Source organism: Sceloporus occidentalis, unplaced genomic scaffold, assembly GCF_023333645.1.
Source record: "Sceloporus occidentalis isolate IW3139 unplaced genomic scaffold, rSceOcc1.0.p SCAF_9, whole genome shotgun sequence".
Taxonomy (NCBI): domain Eukaryota; kingdom Metazoa; phylum Chordata; class Lepidosauria; order Squamata; family Phrynosomatidae; genus Sceloporus; species Sceloporus occidentalis.
The window spans coordinates 21,676,188-21,692,654 of NW_028316989.1; the positions used below are offsets into that span (position 1 = coordinate 21,676,188).

The following is a 16,467-nucleotide window of genomic DNA, read 5'->3' on the forward strand; positions in this document are numbered from 1 at the left end:
CTTGCAGTCCCATGGCAGTTCAGATGTTCTTCAGAACTGGAAGTAATGCACCAGTGTTTTGCCAATTAGGACATCTCTGCGCAATAACAAATTCCCCAGAAATGTCCCCAAATGCACCTGCTTGGCATGGCCTCCAGATTGCAGAGAGGCATCAGGAGGCAGCTTGCATATTTTTGGCAAGTCTGTTTTGTTCTACAGTAACACCTCAAGGACTGGCAAATGGGTAGGAAAATGCAACTCCGTCTGCTAGCAGTTAGAGTCACCCTGTCTGAATGTCATCCTCCCTTCCCTGCCTTCAATTGAAGCTCATTCCTCTCCAATCCCCACAAAAGTATTCTTATGCAACAGTGGCTGGATATCGGAAAGTCACAAGGCAAGGCTTTCTCTGTGGCAGCACTGTGATTAAATGCAGTCACCCCGTTCGCGGGGCAGACTGCTTTGCCGCTGTAGAGCGGCAAAAACTACAAGCCTCAGAGTGCTCTGGGGCTTGCCCGGCTCCCGATTGGCTATTGGGGCCGGAAGGGGCGGCCCTTCCGGCCTGGGGACACTCTAGGAGCCGGGCTTGCTGGTGCGGGGCTTCCGGTCCTCCAAGGCTGCCCATTGGTGGGCTTGGCCTTGGGGGCGGGGCCCCGCAAATGATGCAGAGGGGAGGGGCCGAGCAGTATATAATGCTGCTCGGAGGCCTCTCCGCCTCAGTCGGCGCTTGGCTTCGAGCAGTGCGGAGCCAAGCTGGGAAGGGAGATAGCCTTGAGCTTCTCCCGCCCGCCCACCGCTGTTTCAGGTGGTTTTTTGTCACAACTGTTCGGCAGCATAGGCCAGGATCTGAACGTTGGTGGTACCAGGGCTATGGAGTTCTGGTTTGGGAGTCACAAGGTACCCGGGGGCGATGAGCGAAGGCGTCTGGCCATTGCGGGGGCCAGAACGCAGGTGCGCCTCCCGGTGACTAGGGGCTTTGTGAATTGGGGAACGCAAGGCATGGTTTGCGCTCAAGCGGTGTTCCTTAGCCCCTTGGTCATCCCAAGCACCGGGTAGGGACCCGACTTTGGATAATCAAACAACAACGGGTTGTTTGATTGCACAGATCCTGACCTTATGCTTTGTGCCAACCCTACCAATGGTTTAATAAAGTTGTGGCCTTTTCTCCCATGTCGGTGTTCTGTGGTTATTTTGACAAGCACATACAAGGCAATAGAATTTCCCAGGGAAGTTATGCTGGCTTTATCTTTCCAGGAGGTAGTCAAAACGGTGTTACTTTATATGACCTTTGGTTTTAAAAAGTGATTAAAATCTACTTTATAGGTGGTTTTAGTGGATTGTCTTACTTTAAGAATTTTGGAGAGCAGAAGAGTGATTAACAAATGGTTTCCAGGAATAATGACAATGCTAACAATGGGGTTCAACAAGGGCAACTAAAATGGTGAAGGGTCTGAAAACCATGCCCTATGATGAAAGACTTAGGGAGCTGGGTATGTTTAGCCTGGAAAAGAGAAGGTTAAGAGGTGATATGATAGCCCTGTTTAAATATTTGAAGGGATGTCATATTGAGGAGGGAGTAAGCTTGTTTTCTGCTGCTCCAGAGACTAGGACCCAGAGCAGTGGATGCAAGCTGCAGGAAAAGAGATTCCACCTCAACATTAGGAGAAACTTCCTGAGAGTAAGGGCTGTTTGACAGTGGAACACACTCCTTCCTTGGAGTATAGTGGAGTCTCCTTCCTTGGAGGTCTTTAAGCAGAGGCTGGATGGCCATCTGTCAGAGATGCTTTGATTGAGAGTTCCTGCATGGCAGGATGTTAGACTAAATGGCCCCTGGAGTCTCTTCCAACTCTATGATTCTAAGATGATGAAGATCAGAATTCCACATCAGCTACTTAGTTAACTGAATTATATGCCTTGATTTGACTCCACAAAACCTGACAGAAACATGACTCAAGCATGCTCCTGTCACTGGCAGAATGACCCTCCATCTCCCCATGTACAGTTGTCTGGGGAGGGAGTTACCATCGTGGCAATCGTGACAAAATAGTGACTAGAATTCAAAGATGTAGACATAAGTAGACTTCTACAAAAGCTCATGCTGCCAACTGCTGTCTTTCAGTCTCAAAGGTGCTACAAGATCTCTCTAAAAATAGTTACGAAGTAGAGATCAGGAATACGAAACAGATTTCGTTATCTATTTTGTATTTGCAAGATATTTGTTGGACTCCTCCTTAGGTCCAAGAGATGTCATTTTGAGCTGAAATTACATTAAAATTTGTGGAGTCCTCCTTTGGGCCTTATCAATAGGGGAGGTACATTGTGAGAAGAAGTGGGAGAGGAGACCGGATTGGTGCCAAAGTTGTAATCATTTCAGCATCAAGTTAAAACTTAGCTTTTTATTAAACTGATTTTTTTTTATCCAGGCTGCACATGTCTTGTGGCTCTATCATTCAAGTTTGTTTTAACCAGTTTTAAATTGTCTCTTTTTAATTGGGAAACCACTTAATACATTTTAAACCTTTTTAAACTTTTGTTTTAAACTGATTTTACTGTTAAGCCGCCCTGAGATCTTCTGATTAAGTGTGGGCTATAAATATTTTAATTAATTAATTAATTAAACCTGGTCGAATTGTCAAAAGTGTTTGTTTGAATACTTGTGCCACATTAAAATAAAATGTCTTGCTTGGACTACATCACCATTGCTACCACCATCACCATTGGATAGTATTTTTTCATCTTGCTTGGGTTATAGATAAGACCCAGGTGAGGGCTAAGGTGATATGAGGATGCCTTTTGTTTTGTTTTGCAGGAACAAGAATAAGAATAATAAGAAGGGTGGAATGTATGCAGATTTTTCTGGAAATGTCCCATCCCTAGTATTGGAGAGCTAGTACAGTTTTGTCAATGGTGACCTTTATTCAAATTTATTCCAAAGTGGAGATCATTTTTTAAAATTCCATTTCAGCTTTTGTCATTATTCATTAGCTTTAGGCAAGTTCATTTCTTGCACTGGTTCCCCTTCTGTCTTTGAAAAAGAAAACCGCGCCACCAAAACTCTCCCAGTCGGCATGGTTTCTAATAACATGGCAGCAATAGCCATCCACCTTATTAGCTTGTTCTTTCGCGTGACAGAAATGTTATACATCTTTTTTGTAGCACCACTGGTAGAACCTGCAACAAAATGCTGAAATGTGCAAACTCATGGTTCCAATACTTCTATTCTGTCCCCCCCCCCACCCCATTTTATTCTCCATCACCCAACATTTCAGGCTAGAGTAGACCCATTCAATCAATGGCTGAATAGTGAGTTAACACAAAGGCAAATTCAGCTGATTTCCATATGGAATAATAGTAGGGTTTAGGCCTCAGCCTAATAATATAATAATAGGGTTTAGGCCCTCTCTCACCATGCTGTCCTCTCTTAGCATCATAGTATCATAGAACTGGAAGAAACCACAAGGGCTTTCCAGTCCAACCCCCTGGCATGCAGAAATACCCTACAAAGGCACTCCTAAAAGATACTAATCTGGCTTTTGCTTAAAAACCTCCACAAAGGACTCTCCTACACTCCAAGGCAGCACAATCTGCTGCTAAATAGCTCTTACCATCAGGAAGTTCTACCTAATATTTAGGAGGAATCTCTTTCCATGCAGTTTGAATCCATTGCCCTGTGTCCTAGTCTCTGGAGCAGCAGAAAGCAAGTTTGCTCCATTCTCAATAAGACATCCCTTCAGATATTTAACCTTAACCTCTTAACCTTCTCTGTCCCAGGCTAAACATACCCCCCTTCCTTAAGCCTCTCCTCTTAGGGCATGGTTTTCAGACCTTTCATGACTTTGGTCACCCTCCTCTGAACATGTTCCAGCTTGTTAATATCCCTCTTGAATTGTGTTGCCCAGGACTGGACACAAGTGTCTCTGATCAGGTCTGACCAAAGCAAAATAGACTGGCATTATTACTTCCCTCTATCTAGACACTATACAGTGCACCCGCACCATATGCAGGCATGCCATATGCGGCTTTCAGCTTATGCTGTAATATGCTGTAATAAAAAGAATGGTGCTGCATACACAAGCCGCATTGTTTTTAAAGGGGCTTGAGCATATGCATTTTTTGCGTTATGCGGGGGTCTGGAATGGATCCTTTTCTTCTTTTTAACCTCTAGCAAGCCTGAGCTCATTCTGGGCTTGAGCTTTACTTACTTTCTCCCTATACATGCTGGCTATTTGTTTGAGTTCCTCTTTGGCGATATCCCTCCTTTTCCATTTCTTGTACATGATCCTTTCACATCTTAGCTCAGTTAAAAGGTCTTTAGACATCCATCCTAATTTCTTTAGACACCTCCCATTCTTCCTCCTCATTGGAACTGTTTGAAATTATGTCTTCAATATTTCACTTTTTAAAAAACTCTTATCGTGAACTCTCTTCTCTTTTAGTATTCCTAACCATGGGATCATCCCCAGTATTTCCCTAGGTTTACTGAAATCAGCTTTCTAAAAGTGTGGAATGCATGTCTGACTATGCTTGGCTTCCCCCTTCTACTGTACAACAAACTCCAGGAGAACATGGTCATTCCTACCTAAGGATCTCACCACTTCCATCCTATTAACCAGGTCATCACTATTGGTTAGGATCAGATCTAAAATAGCCCATCCCCTAGTTGTCTTTTCCACCTTCTGGACAATGAAAGTGTCTCCAAGGCAAGTAAGGTATTCACTGGACCTTAAAGTTTAGGTAGAGTTTAATTTCCAACAAATATCAGGATAGTTGAAATCCTCCATTACTACTACAGCTCTCCTTTGTGAATGTGTGGCCATCTGTTCCAGAATAGAATAATCCACCTACTCAGTCTGGCTTGGAGGTCTGTAGTAGACCCCCACAATAACATTTCTGTTTTTTCTTTCCTCCATAATCTTTACATAGATGCTCCCAACCTGGCTTCCAGGATTAAGGTCATGGATCTTTTCAAAGGTGTAAATAGCCTTGACATTTAATGCTACTCCTCCTGCCTTCTTGTTTTTCTAGTTCTCCAAAATAGGTTTTACCCCTTTATTACTACATTCTAATCACAAGACTAATCCCACCAAAGGCTTTCAGTATTTCTGCAAACCCCGGTGTTCACCTGAATATTTTGATATTCATATGTATGGGTAGTGTGGTTTTGACTGTATGAGCAATGATACTCAAAGGCTTCAATGTTTGAAATAGAGATATAAACTGAAGCATATATGAAATTGTACCCAATCACTTTCATGTCAATATTTGCTTAGATTTTTAAAGTTTCAGCTTCATTCAGTGTATGTTCCATGATAGGCATTGGCAATTACTACATGATGTACAAAATGGCTGCTGGATAAGGTAAGACTCAAACCATCTAACCATCCAGCATCAACTGAACTTCTTATCAAATTGAAAACAGAACCTTTTGGCTGGCATCACTCTTTACGCAAACCATAAAACAGCATTCCTCAACCCACTGCCCTCCAGCCATGTTATATTATAACCATCATCATCCCCAGCCATCATGGACAATGGCTTCTTTTCTGAGGGTGAAATCCATTTTCCCATCAAGTATATCTCAGCCTGTCTTGAGGGAAAGCACAGTGGATAAGATCCAAAAGGCAAAATAGTCAGAGTACATAGTATTGCACAGAGGAAGTTACAAAAAAACACTACTTGATGGAATACAGAAGGTCACCTTCCTCAGTCCTCCCTTTCTCTCTCTCTCTCCCTCTCCTTTTAAAATTAAATAGTTAGTGTCTGCAATGCACTGAGATAAGGAAGGAAAAGATTTGGAGTTACATTCCTTTCACCAGACAAGGAGTTTTAAAGGAGATACCCTCCTTCTTCCTGAAGAGAGACAGTCCAAAATAAATAAAAATAAAATAATAGTAACAGTGAAATTCCAACATTACTTATTATAATCACAACACATCTTAAATTAATACTTCTTAGCTAGTCCATGGATCTCAGACTGGTGAGTATGTCCCTGTAGTAATGCCCCCCTCATTTTTCAGAATGGAGGGAGAAGCCCAAATATACGGAGGGGCCCATCCAATTGCAGGAATGTCGCCGGGGGATGACAGCATTGTCCCTTAGCCTTTAGTTCCCTGATATCTCTCTGTGCCCCTTCCGTGGTAGGTGCACCTGAATTTCCTAGAGTTCAGAAAAAGGTCTTTGCATTATAAGGACTTGTTGTCCTTCACTTCTCCTGCTGTCCCGTTGGCTCCGTTCAACTCAACAGGCTCCTGGCCTTCAGCTTTGTTCTCCTCTTGACTGCCCTTGACTTTCTCTTCCTGCTGCTCTTCCTTCTCCTTCTCCTCATCCTCTTTCCCTTTCTCTGATTCCACCCCACTCAGCAGGTTGGCATTGGATGGGTGACTGAGGAGCCGCCCTTCCTGGAAAGACTCAGCTAGTTCTTTGGCACAGCATGAGGGGGTGTTGGTTTCGTAGGTGTTGTGGAAGCTATTGTAATCGACTTCGTAGAAGTCCTTCTCCAGGGTGAGCACAGGAGTGAAGCGGTGTCCCCAGAGCACTTCTGTGTCCATGTAGGAGCTCCGAGCCTGGCAGGTCATTCCTACAGGAAGAGAATTTAATAATTAATAATAATTTGTTTTATTTATATACCGCTATTCCAAAGATCATAGCGGTGAACAGCAAGTAAGCTAATTAGCAAGTAAGCTAATTTGCCCCCAACAGTCTGGATACTCATTTTAGCGACCTCGGAAGGATGCAAGCCTGAGTCGAGCTTGGGCCCTTTTGCTGGTCTTGAACTCGCAACCTTGTGGTTTTTGAGTGAATGGCTGCAGTACAGGCATTTACCCACTGCGCCACCAGGGCTCCAGAGTGGAAGGATGTTTACTGGATGTGGCGAAAAGGTAAACATGGTATATAGACAGTCTCCTTAATGCTCATGCTCTGCTCCCTCTTTTTTTTAGTTTAAAAGCACTTCAGTGTCGTTGCCATACCCGATTGCACTGGGACATGAAAAGAGTCTTTGCTTAATAAGTTCCCTCTTTTTTAAAAAACATAAAGTGAGTATGTTTATGTTTAAACAAAAAGCTCAAGAACCCAATGAACTGACCATGCCTCTTTTGCATGATTGCATGTGCACACATACATCAAACGGAAGAAGAAAAATCTTATGGTGAGAGCACTATTTGAAAAGTGTGTGTGTGTGTGTGTGTGTGTGTGTGTGTGTATGCTGTTCCAACTTATCATGGAGTTTTCTGGGGCTGAGAGTGTGTGACTTGCCCACTCCATGGTTGAGTAAGGAACTGAACCTTGATGTTCAGACTCATACTCCAACTAGACAGTGCTGGCTCACACATATATTCCTTGTCGCACTGAAGACAGAACCTTTTGGGCTGGCATCACTCTTTACAGGAGCTGTGTGGCATAGTGTTGGATTAGAAATCTGGAGATCATGGTTTGAATCCCTGCTCCACCACAGACCTTAGGAAAGTCATACTCTCTCAACCTCAGAAGAAGGCAAAAGTAACCCCCCTCTGAACAAATCTTGCCAGGAAAACCCTGTAATAGGTCCATTTTAGGATCACCATAAGTCAGAAATGTCTTGCAAGCACACATAGACAGTAAATTCCTGGTTTTTAAGATCTGGCGTCTTTTTATTTGATTTTTTGAACTGCAGCTCCCAGCATGCCTTAGCACTACGGCTAATGGGGCCTGTAATCTGAGACCATCTGGAGGGCTTCTTCATCCCTATGCTGGTTCTACATTGTGGAAAACAAAGTCAATTTTGAAGAAGATGACAGTAAAAACAATTAAAAAGGAAGCCTCAGCAATGCTTCCTCTAGTTGAAGCAGGGTTGGAAAGCTCTTCAGCTGGCTGTTGGAGAAGACTTCCGTTACAGCAGGCTTCTGGACAGACAGAATCAACAAGAACAGTGTTAGTCATGGCATTCTGGCTTTCAGCAAATGCAGAAACGGGGAAGTGCAGAGGCTGCTATGAAAAATAATATGCCGGAGGAGGAAAGGAAATCCAGCATGTTCTGAACAGGGCGAGTGGGCCCTGCTCAGGAAGCAGCAAGCATGGCTATTAATTAAGATTCTTCCCCTAAGTAGGTCAGGAAAGAATCCTGATTCCATTTGACTACACCTCCCACCATCCCTGACCATTGGATGAGTGACTGAATGGAAAATATATCAAAATAGGAGAAAGTAACATGCTGGTTCAGAGTCCAGACACTGGAGCAAGCAATGCAAATGTCTTCTTGCCTTCACTGCTTGTCAGAAAGATGAATACCTTTGCAAGTTATCAGGGTTGCATGCAGACAGAGATATATTTCTCGTTGTGGCAGAGCACCACAACAAGCATAACACCCAACATGTGAAAATGCCAGATTAACATGGTCAGGGCCCTGGAACAGTTCCAAAAATTGGGCTTCTGCAATATGGGTGCTCCTAGATCCATCGCTTCACATGACGAACCAAGTGAATGCGACAATCAGGAGTGCCTGCTATCAGCTTTGGCTGATACTCCAGCTGCACCCTTTCCTGGAAGTAAAGGACCTAGAAACTGTTGTACAGTCACTGGTAACCTCACGACTTGATTTCTGTAACACGCTCTACATGGGGCTACCCTTATGCCTAGTCCAGAAACTTCAACTAGTGCAAAATATGGCAGCCAGGCTGGTCGCCAGAAAAACTAGGAGTGACCGAATTACACCCATCTTAAAATCTCTTCACTGGCTGCCTATTAGTTTCCGGGCACAGTACAAGGTGTTGGTTATAACCTTTAAAGCCCTACATGGCTTGGGTCCAACCTATTTGAGGGATCGCCTGCTTCCATATAATCCGCCCCGCACCCTCAGGTCCTCTGGGAGGAATCTGTTGCAGCCTTTAAAAACCAGACTAACTGCTACCTCCCAGAGGGCCTTCTCTGCAATTGCTCCTAAACTATGGAACAGTCTGCCGGACGAGATCCGTCAAATTGCCAGCTTAGACAGCTTTAAAAAAGCTGTCAAGATGGATCTCTTCCAGCAGGCCTTTCCTGAATAAAGTGCCCAGCCACAGAATGACTGCCCCCCACATCATGGATTAGCCCTCTGCTCTGTCCTTGTTATATTTTTATTGTGTTTTAAATAGATATTTTAATTGTACATGTTTAATCCTGTTTTAAGGGGGGGGGAATTTGGGACATAGTTTTGTAAATGTGGATTTTAATATGTTGTGAGCCACTTTGATTGTCTTGTAACAGAAAAGCGGGATATAAATAAAAGTTTTATTATTTATTTTATTTATTATTTAGACGATGCAGCATAGAAAATAATTAGTGAAATAAATTAATACAAAGTACACTAAACAATAGCACAAAACATTCAAGTGTAAACCAATTTCCAGCCTTGCAATGTCAGTAATACTAGGATATATGTGGCCAAGGAGCATCAGAGTGTGGTCCAGATGGTATAATAATAATAATAATAATAATAATAATAATAATAATATCCCACTTTTCTCCCAAGATAAAAGTTATTAATGAGTAAGATCACACAAGCTAGAAGAGGCTAAAATGATTTGCTTTTGCCTGAGCCTACTGGGAAGGGCAATTAACTCCCTCTGCAGAGTAAGTTGAATGCAATGTTTTTACTTGGAACTCAGTCTGCAGGAATTGATGTAAGCTGAGGATGAAGGAGGAAACCAGGAAGAGGCGAGAAAAAACAGGACATGTTAAAAGCAGCTGGAAAATTGGGTGACATAAAATTAATCAGGATTGTCCCTGCCAAATCAGGACAGTTGGAGGGCATGAAATGGTATTTATTTATATATTAACAACAATGTTCTCTACTAGCCATTAGTAGCCAAGGCAGGGCACTTCTTATCAAAAAGTGCCAAGAAACAAATTTGTGTGTCTATGTCCGGGGTTGGAATGTTTTATGGGTTTATGTTTTTGTAAGTACTGTGAGTTATCCTGTATAACGTGATGTTTTGAATGTATGAATAATATAAATATTAATTTAAAAAAAGTGCCAAGAAACAAACTTAGGTGCATTACAGACCGCCCAAAACGGGCGGTCTGCTGCCACCGCCAGTTGCTGCGTCTGGGAACCACAGCGGCTAAACTGCACGGTTCCCAGGCGCAGCCAGAAAGAAGCGCCAAAATGGCGCTTCTTTCTGGGCCCCAGAAGTGGTGCCGTGAGGCGCTAGTCGTGCACTCGCGGTATCACTTCCGCTGTGTGACGTCCAGACGCTACACATCTGCGATGTCAAAATGGCGGCCCCTGTGTGGACGGGCGCCGCCATTTTGTACGGACTCGGTCCGTACTCGGGTTGAGGGGCGTCAGGAAGTGACGCCCCTCCTCAGCTTTAGCACACCCCTTTGGCGCGTTTGTAACACGCCTGACTGAGTAGCAGGATACAAGGCACACTTATCTTGACTCTCCATTTTCTCTTTGTTGTGTCAGTCTAAGAAGGATCAGGAGTAGCAGCATGAAGTGGCATGCCGTTTTGCTCCAGGCAGTGGATTTAAATTGTACCTTACATATCCAAGTCTTCCAATCCCATGACAGACCTATCTGTTCTCATTTGTGGCTAGCTTGGCCATGATTAAAAATAAACAGAACATAATGGGCAGAAAAGAATACTATCCTTCTCTCCCACCAAAGGGAGGCCTCCGAAATCTCACATGTAAAGCCTGCTTTGCAATCAATTCTTGGAATTGGTCCTGTACCTAAGGGACAACCTCATCCTGATTTGGAACTCCACTGTCAATTTGCTGTTCTCTCCTGCTGTAAGTATTCAATTAAGGCAGGAACAATGGAAAGCTTTCACCGTTTTCATACATTGCATTGCCTTTCTGTCGGCTTCCTGCCGGAGCGGCTTTTTCACAACCCCACGGGTACCGAGAGCCAACACAACTGAAGCAATGTGTAATTGCTTTATAATGCCATTCAGATATTCCTTTTTAGCACCATGTTCATTGGAGTTAATTGTACAGGGATGCACTGCCTGGCAACTCTGATGTCCCTGGGAAAAGCAACGCAGCCGTGTCCTCGCTCGCTTCAGACTCCATTAAGCAGCCGGCTTGGAATAAGCTGCCCATTCTCCCTGGTCTGAACTCACAAATGCATTTCAATTTTCCTGGATAATTATATAGCAATTCAAATGAAGACCATAAGAGGAGTGCTAGGAGAGGATAAATATATAGTCTCCAACGTTTTGCAGATGAAATCTGGGACATGTGTGACCAAGCAATATCAGAATGCAGCCAAGATGGCAAAAGTTATTAATAAGAAATAACATACAAGCTAGGAGATGCTGCTGTTGCCTGAGCCTATTGGGAAAGGCAAGGTTTTATTCCTCCTTTCTTCCCAGTTGAATTAACTGAGTTCAAACTACTTCTGCATTTTTATTTCAGTTTTTAGCCAACTAAGTAAGTTGAGGACAAAGGGGGAAAGTGGGAGGAGGAGAAACAAACTGAGCCATTTTCAAAGCAGCTGAGAAAGTGGGATGATAAAGGATTAAGTCCGGACTGTCCTTGCCAAATTGGGAAAGCTGAAGGGTATGGGAATGAGCTTTGCTTAGTTCAAAGAGCAGACCACAAGCTGAACATGAGTCAACAGTGTGTTGTAGCAGCTAAAAAATCCAACATCATACTAGGCAGCATTAATAGAAGTGTAGTGTCTTCTAGATCAAGAGAAGTAATATTGCCATTCTGTTCTGCTTTCATCAAACATCACTTGGAATATTATGTCCAGTTCTGGGCACCACAATTCAAAAAGGATGTTGAGAAGCGGAAGCATTTCTAGAGGAGGGTGACCAAATGGTGAAAGGCTGGGAAATCATGCCTTATGGGGAGCAGTTTAGGGAGCTAGGTATAGTCTGGGGTAGAAAATTTAAGTGATGAGATGACGTGTTTAAATATTTGAAAGAATGTTATATTGAGGATGGATTAAGCTTGTTTTCTTCTGCTCCAGAGACTAGGACATGGAGCAATGGATTCAAACTACAAGAAAAGTGATTTCACCTAAACATTAGGAAGAGCAACCTGACAGTAAGAGCTATTCAACTGTCTTGGAGTCTCTTCCTTTGGAGGTTTTAAAACAGAGGCTGGATGGCCATTTGTAGAGGGGGGCATGCTGGGGGTTGGTCTGGATAACCCTTGTGGTCTCTTCCAACTCAGTGAGTCTATGATTCTACTAATACTACTGATAATATAATCCCACATCTACTTTGTTTTACACTAGAGGCCCAGAGGATCAATTCTGATATCCTCCTCTGCAAGAATGCTTTCCAAATGATGTTTGTGGATGCACACATCATGCTATGTTGACACTACATCAGATTTTAAAATCCACAGAGAGTTTAAAAGCGATGAAGCAAAGACCGGAAAGGTCTCTTTGATTTTCACTATAATAATTTTCCGTTCACAGTGATACTATAAGCCAATGGCATAGCACTGACTTTATCACTGATGTGATATCTGTGATATTATATTACAGGGATATCATATCAGGGAAGTGTCACTTTGGAGAAATCTCCCCAAATGTAGCATCCTCCAGACATGTTGGACTACAATAATTAAGCAACATTAACCACCACTTTTGTAAACTACCAAGTTGGGAAAGCCTGCTTTGGGATACAGTATTTAAAATGCTTTGCAAGCATTAAGATAGCAAAGCCCTGCCAAGGAGCTCAGGATCCATTACTTCTATAGGATCAGTGTTAGTTTCATTACTACATTTTATATTGTACTCTATCCATGAAGCATGGATGACATACAGTTCTCATTCATCCTATTTTAACCTGGAACAATATAATGAAGTAAGCCAGGCTGAACAAGAGAATCCTCAACTGAAATCACTGATTTAGCTTTAATAGTTAGTTATTCCTTTTAGTTATTAATTATTAGTACTAACTATGAGCTGTACTTCTTTCTATCTGCATGGGCTCTCTCTTTATAACACTTCAAAAAAGCAAGACAAAGATCCCTGAGTCCAATCTCATCTTTCTTTCCGACATTATTATCACTATCATCATTATCAGGTGCTTTGATTGTGAGTTCCTGCATGGCAGGGGGTTGGACTGGATGGCCCTTGAGGTCTCTTCCAACCCTATGATTTTGTGATTGCCGTTTTTGCCTGATGAAGAAGCCAGTGTGCTTTGGAAGCTAACATAATGATTTTTGGTTAGTCCTAGAAAGATACTACCACAAGGATTTAGATTTTGTCGATTATTTGTTGATACTTCTCCTTCCCCTATTCTAAGGAGATAGATCAGCTTGGACGTAGAGATCTACCAGAGCTGAGAAAGGTTACTTTTCAAAGTGTGGGACTGTAATTGTGTTAGTCTGCTACAGCAAAAACCAAACCCAAACCCTTGGGGTGACTTAGGCCTGAAACAGGCAACACATGCCCCCAAACTGCATGGAAGCCACACCAGGGCCGCCTAAGGCAGCCCAAACCCAGCCACAAAAGGAGCAGATTTTATTTGCTCCTTGCCATAGCCTGTTTAGGACTATGTGGCAGCGACTGGCATCTGGCTGCCAGGGTCCTGCAGCAATCAGAATGGGAGCAGCCTCTGCCCACTCCTTATGTCCTGTCTGCTCAAGACCCTTAGCACTAACAGTAAATCAAACGTACTGCACCCATGATCTTGTTGGCCTCTGACAGTTGGACTGGCATCCACAAAAACATACCTCAGCTAAAGTTGGCCCACCTTTTAGGTGCCACAATAGCCTTCATTGTTTTTCAAACATTAGGGAATACCAGGTGCTACAATCCAAGAAAAAGTAATGTTACCAAGCTCTACAGTTCTTCAAATATGCTTGGCCTGGCCACCAAGTCCCACATTCTGTTTCCTACATTTGCCAACCAGTTGCTTTGGGGAAGACTAGAAGTAAATCCCCAGTGCAACAACCTTTCCCTATAATTGCTCCAGAGAAACTAGATTTCGGTGTTGCAGTGCCTCCTGAAAGTGCAGGTTCCTCCTAGATGGCTTTCATCATGACAATCAGCCACTGACAGAATTTGCTTTATAGAGCAATGGAAGGGAACACCTGCTCTGAAGCCTCAATCTGACCTCCTGGAGTCCTCAATATGCAGAAGCCTGAGATTCACTCCTACCTGTCTTTAAACCTCTACCCCTAAGAAATAAGTTGGGAAGGGGGAGATGTACTAGCTCTCCTTCTTTTCTCTTTGTAAGCCATGAAGACAATTTTATGGTAGCAAGTTTTGATCCAGGGAAGCAAACATACTGAAAGTATAAATCCAAATCACGTCACTTTTTTTTATTATTGAAGAAACTGAAATTCTCTCTATCTGGCCAGAATTCTCTGTTAATTGTATAATAACCAACTCTCACCTTTTACGATGCTGCAGCCGCACTTGCGCCATGGCCATGGATTGGCTGGCAGAGAATGGGAGGTAGAGGGAGCGCAGCATCCTGCTATGTTCCTGGCTGCACAGCAATGGTATCATATATGGGATCTCTGGAGGACTTCATGAAAACACCTGCCATATCCTTGTTCTGCATTGTGCTGAACTTTACAGTAGATCTGATCCAGCACCTTGATCACTTTAATATATTCTCCTGCTTTTAGACAGAATTCAAAGACATAGCTGTGTTAGTCTGGAAAAGCAGTATGCAAAGGGTTCTTGTAGCACCTTTGAGACTAACTGAAAGAAAGCAACTGATTGCATGAGATTTTGTAGACCTATGCATCTGAGGAAGTAGACTCACATCTATGAATGCTCATGCTACCATCTTATTTCTTTCAGTTAGTCTCAAAGGTGCTACAAGATCCCTTTGCATACTGCTTTTAAATAGTATTTTAAAATTTAATTGCTCTGTTTGACAGGTGAATATATCTTTCTTGTGTTCAATTTTGTACCCCTTTTGCCCCATAAAAGAATGTTGATTTTGCTTGCAAATCAATGCACATTTATACGGGAATAAGCAACAATACAACTGAAAAGAAAGGGACCTATATCAGTGCCACAAGAGTGCAATCTTAAATATGTGAGCCCACAAATCAGTCTCACTGAGTAGTGTATTGCTTCTCCCTGAATAAATGTGCTGAAAACAACACTGCATAAAAGGCACAAATAAATAAATCTGCACAAAGTATTCATGAAGAGTTTTAAATCCCTGGCAAAAGTTCTGTTAATCCAAACACAGGCTGCAACTTTTGTGTTTATGCGCATGTGTGTGCCCAGGCAGAAAAAGTTACTTCCAATGAAATTATATTACACTCATATGAAGAGGATTCAAGGAAGATGAAAGAGAGTTGACTGCGAAGACATGAGGGAATGGACATTGCTGGCTAGCCTGAGTGGGAAAGTCGTAACTATTCTAACGACCATTTCACTAATTAGATATGTGTATCCTTCATCAAAGACTCTAAAGTATGTTTTTGAATGGTTGTAGACATTAGTACTCCATTTGCACTAATTAATCTAACTAAAACATTGGCTTCTGATAAAGTCAGTACTGTTCCTCTCTTTTACTTCAAAAAGATATTTAAAAGTGGTCTGGGCTCAGTGCCCTATTAATTTGATACAGTTCGGCCATAGAACAGTGTGTCTGCACACAGTTCACTTTGATTTCAATGCTGGAGGAAAGATGGCATGTTTCTATCTTTGTCGAATACTCTGTGAGCTACAAAACCATCCCAGGATTTGTTAATTAAAATAAAGGTAAGGACTGGAATGGATGGGTGTGGGGCAGAGTTGCACTGTGCATTAGGCTGAGTGGAATATGGGAACGTGTTTTCTTAAATCATGCACAGCATGGAACATGCTGGCTGGGGGGGATACTGGGAGCTGTATTCTAAAAAGTAACTTCTTCAATTTTCAATAGGCTTATGCTTTAATATTTAATTTACTTTTAAAATTAAAAATTAATGCTTTAGGCCTAAATTTAATTGCTAATCATGACTAAGATGACACATCAAATCAACACAATCCTTTAAAATTGAACTGGAATCCTGTGACCATTTAGCTGTTGTTGGACTGAAACATCCAGAATTCCTCACCACTGGCTATTTTGCCTAGGGCTGCTGGGAGTTGCAGTCCAACAAGGTCTAGATGGCCCCATGATATCCCACCCCAACAATAAATGTTGTCCTATCAAGTTTTCATCAATTCAGGGGGTCTACTGTGGTTGGACTAACATTTGAGTTTAGACTTTGGCAAGGCCCTACAGCACACTCTGCATTTTGTAACTTTACAAACCTGTAACATTGTGGTAATGCAACAATATCTCGTTGGTGAACTGCAAAGATACGTATCTGGGAAAGAGTGCTCTGATTTACATCAGACATTTCTGGTGCACATTTGACACTTCTGAAGCACATCAGATGCTCCTTTGTGTTCTGGGACTTTCTAGCCACTGCGGATTGTTCCAATGTGCATCAGTGTCTATTGAACATTGGGTCATGGCACATCAGTCACTCCATTGGCTACCGTTGTGTAACAGACACTCACATATTGTAATATTACAACAATACTGACATTATAAAATGGCTCATTTC

General features: G+C 42.5%; 1 protein-coding gene across 1 annotated transcript in view; it reads right to left on the minus strand.

The window, feature by feature from the left end:
- Positions 1-2,935: 2,935 nt before the first annotated feature.
- Positions 2,936-16,467, minus strand: part of KCNJ5 (potassium inwardly rectifying channel subfamily J member 5) — a 63,365-nt gene continuing 49,833 nt past the window's right edge. Inside the window, exon 4 of the mRNA XM_089537650.1 lies at positions 2,936-6,553. Coding sequence (XP_089393776.1) covers positions 6,159-6,553 — 395 coding nt within the window. The 3' untranslated portion in view covers positions 2,936-6,158. The remainder of the gene's footprint in view (positions 6,554-16,467) is intronic.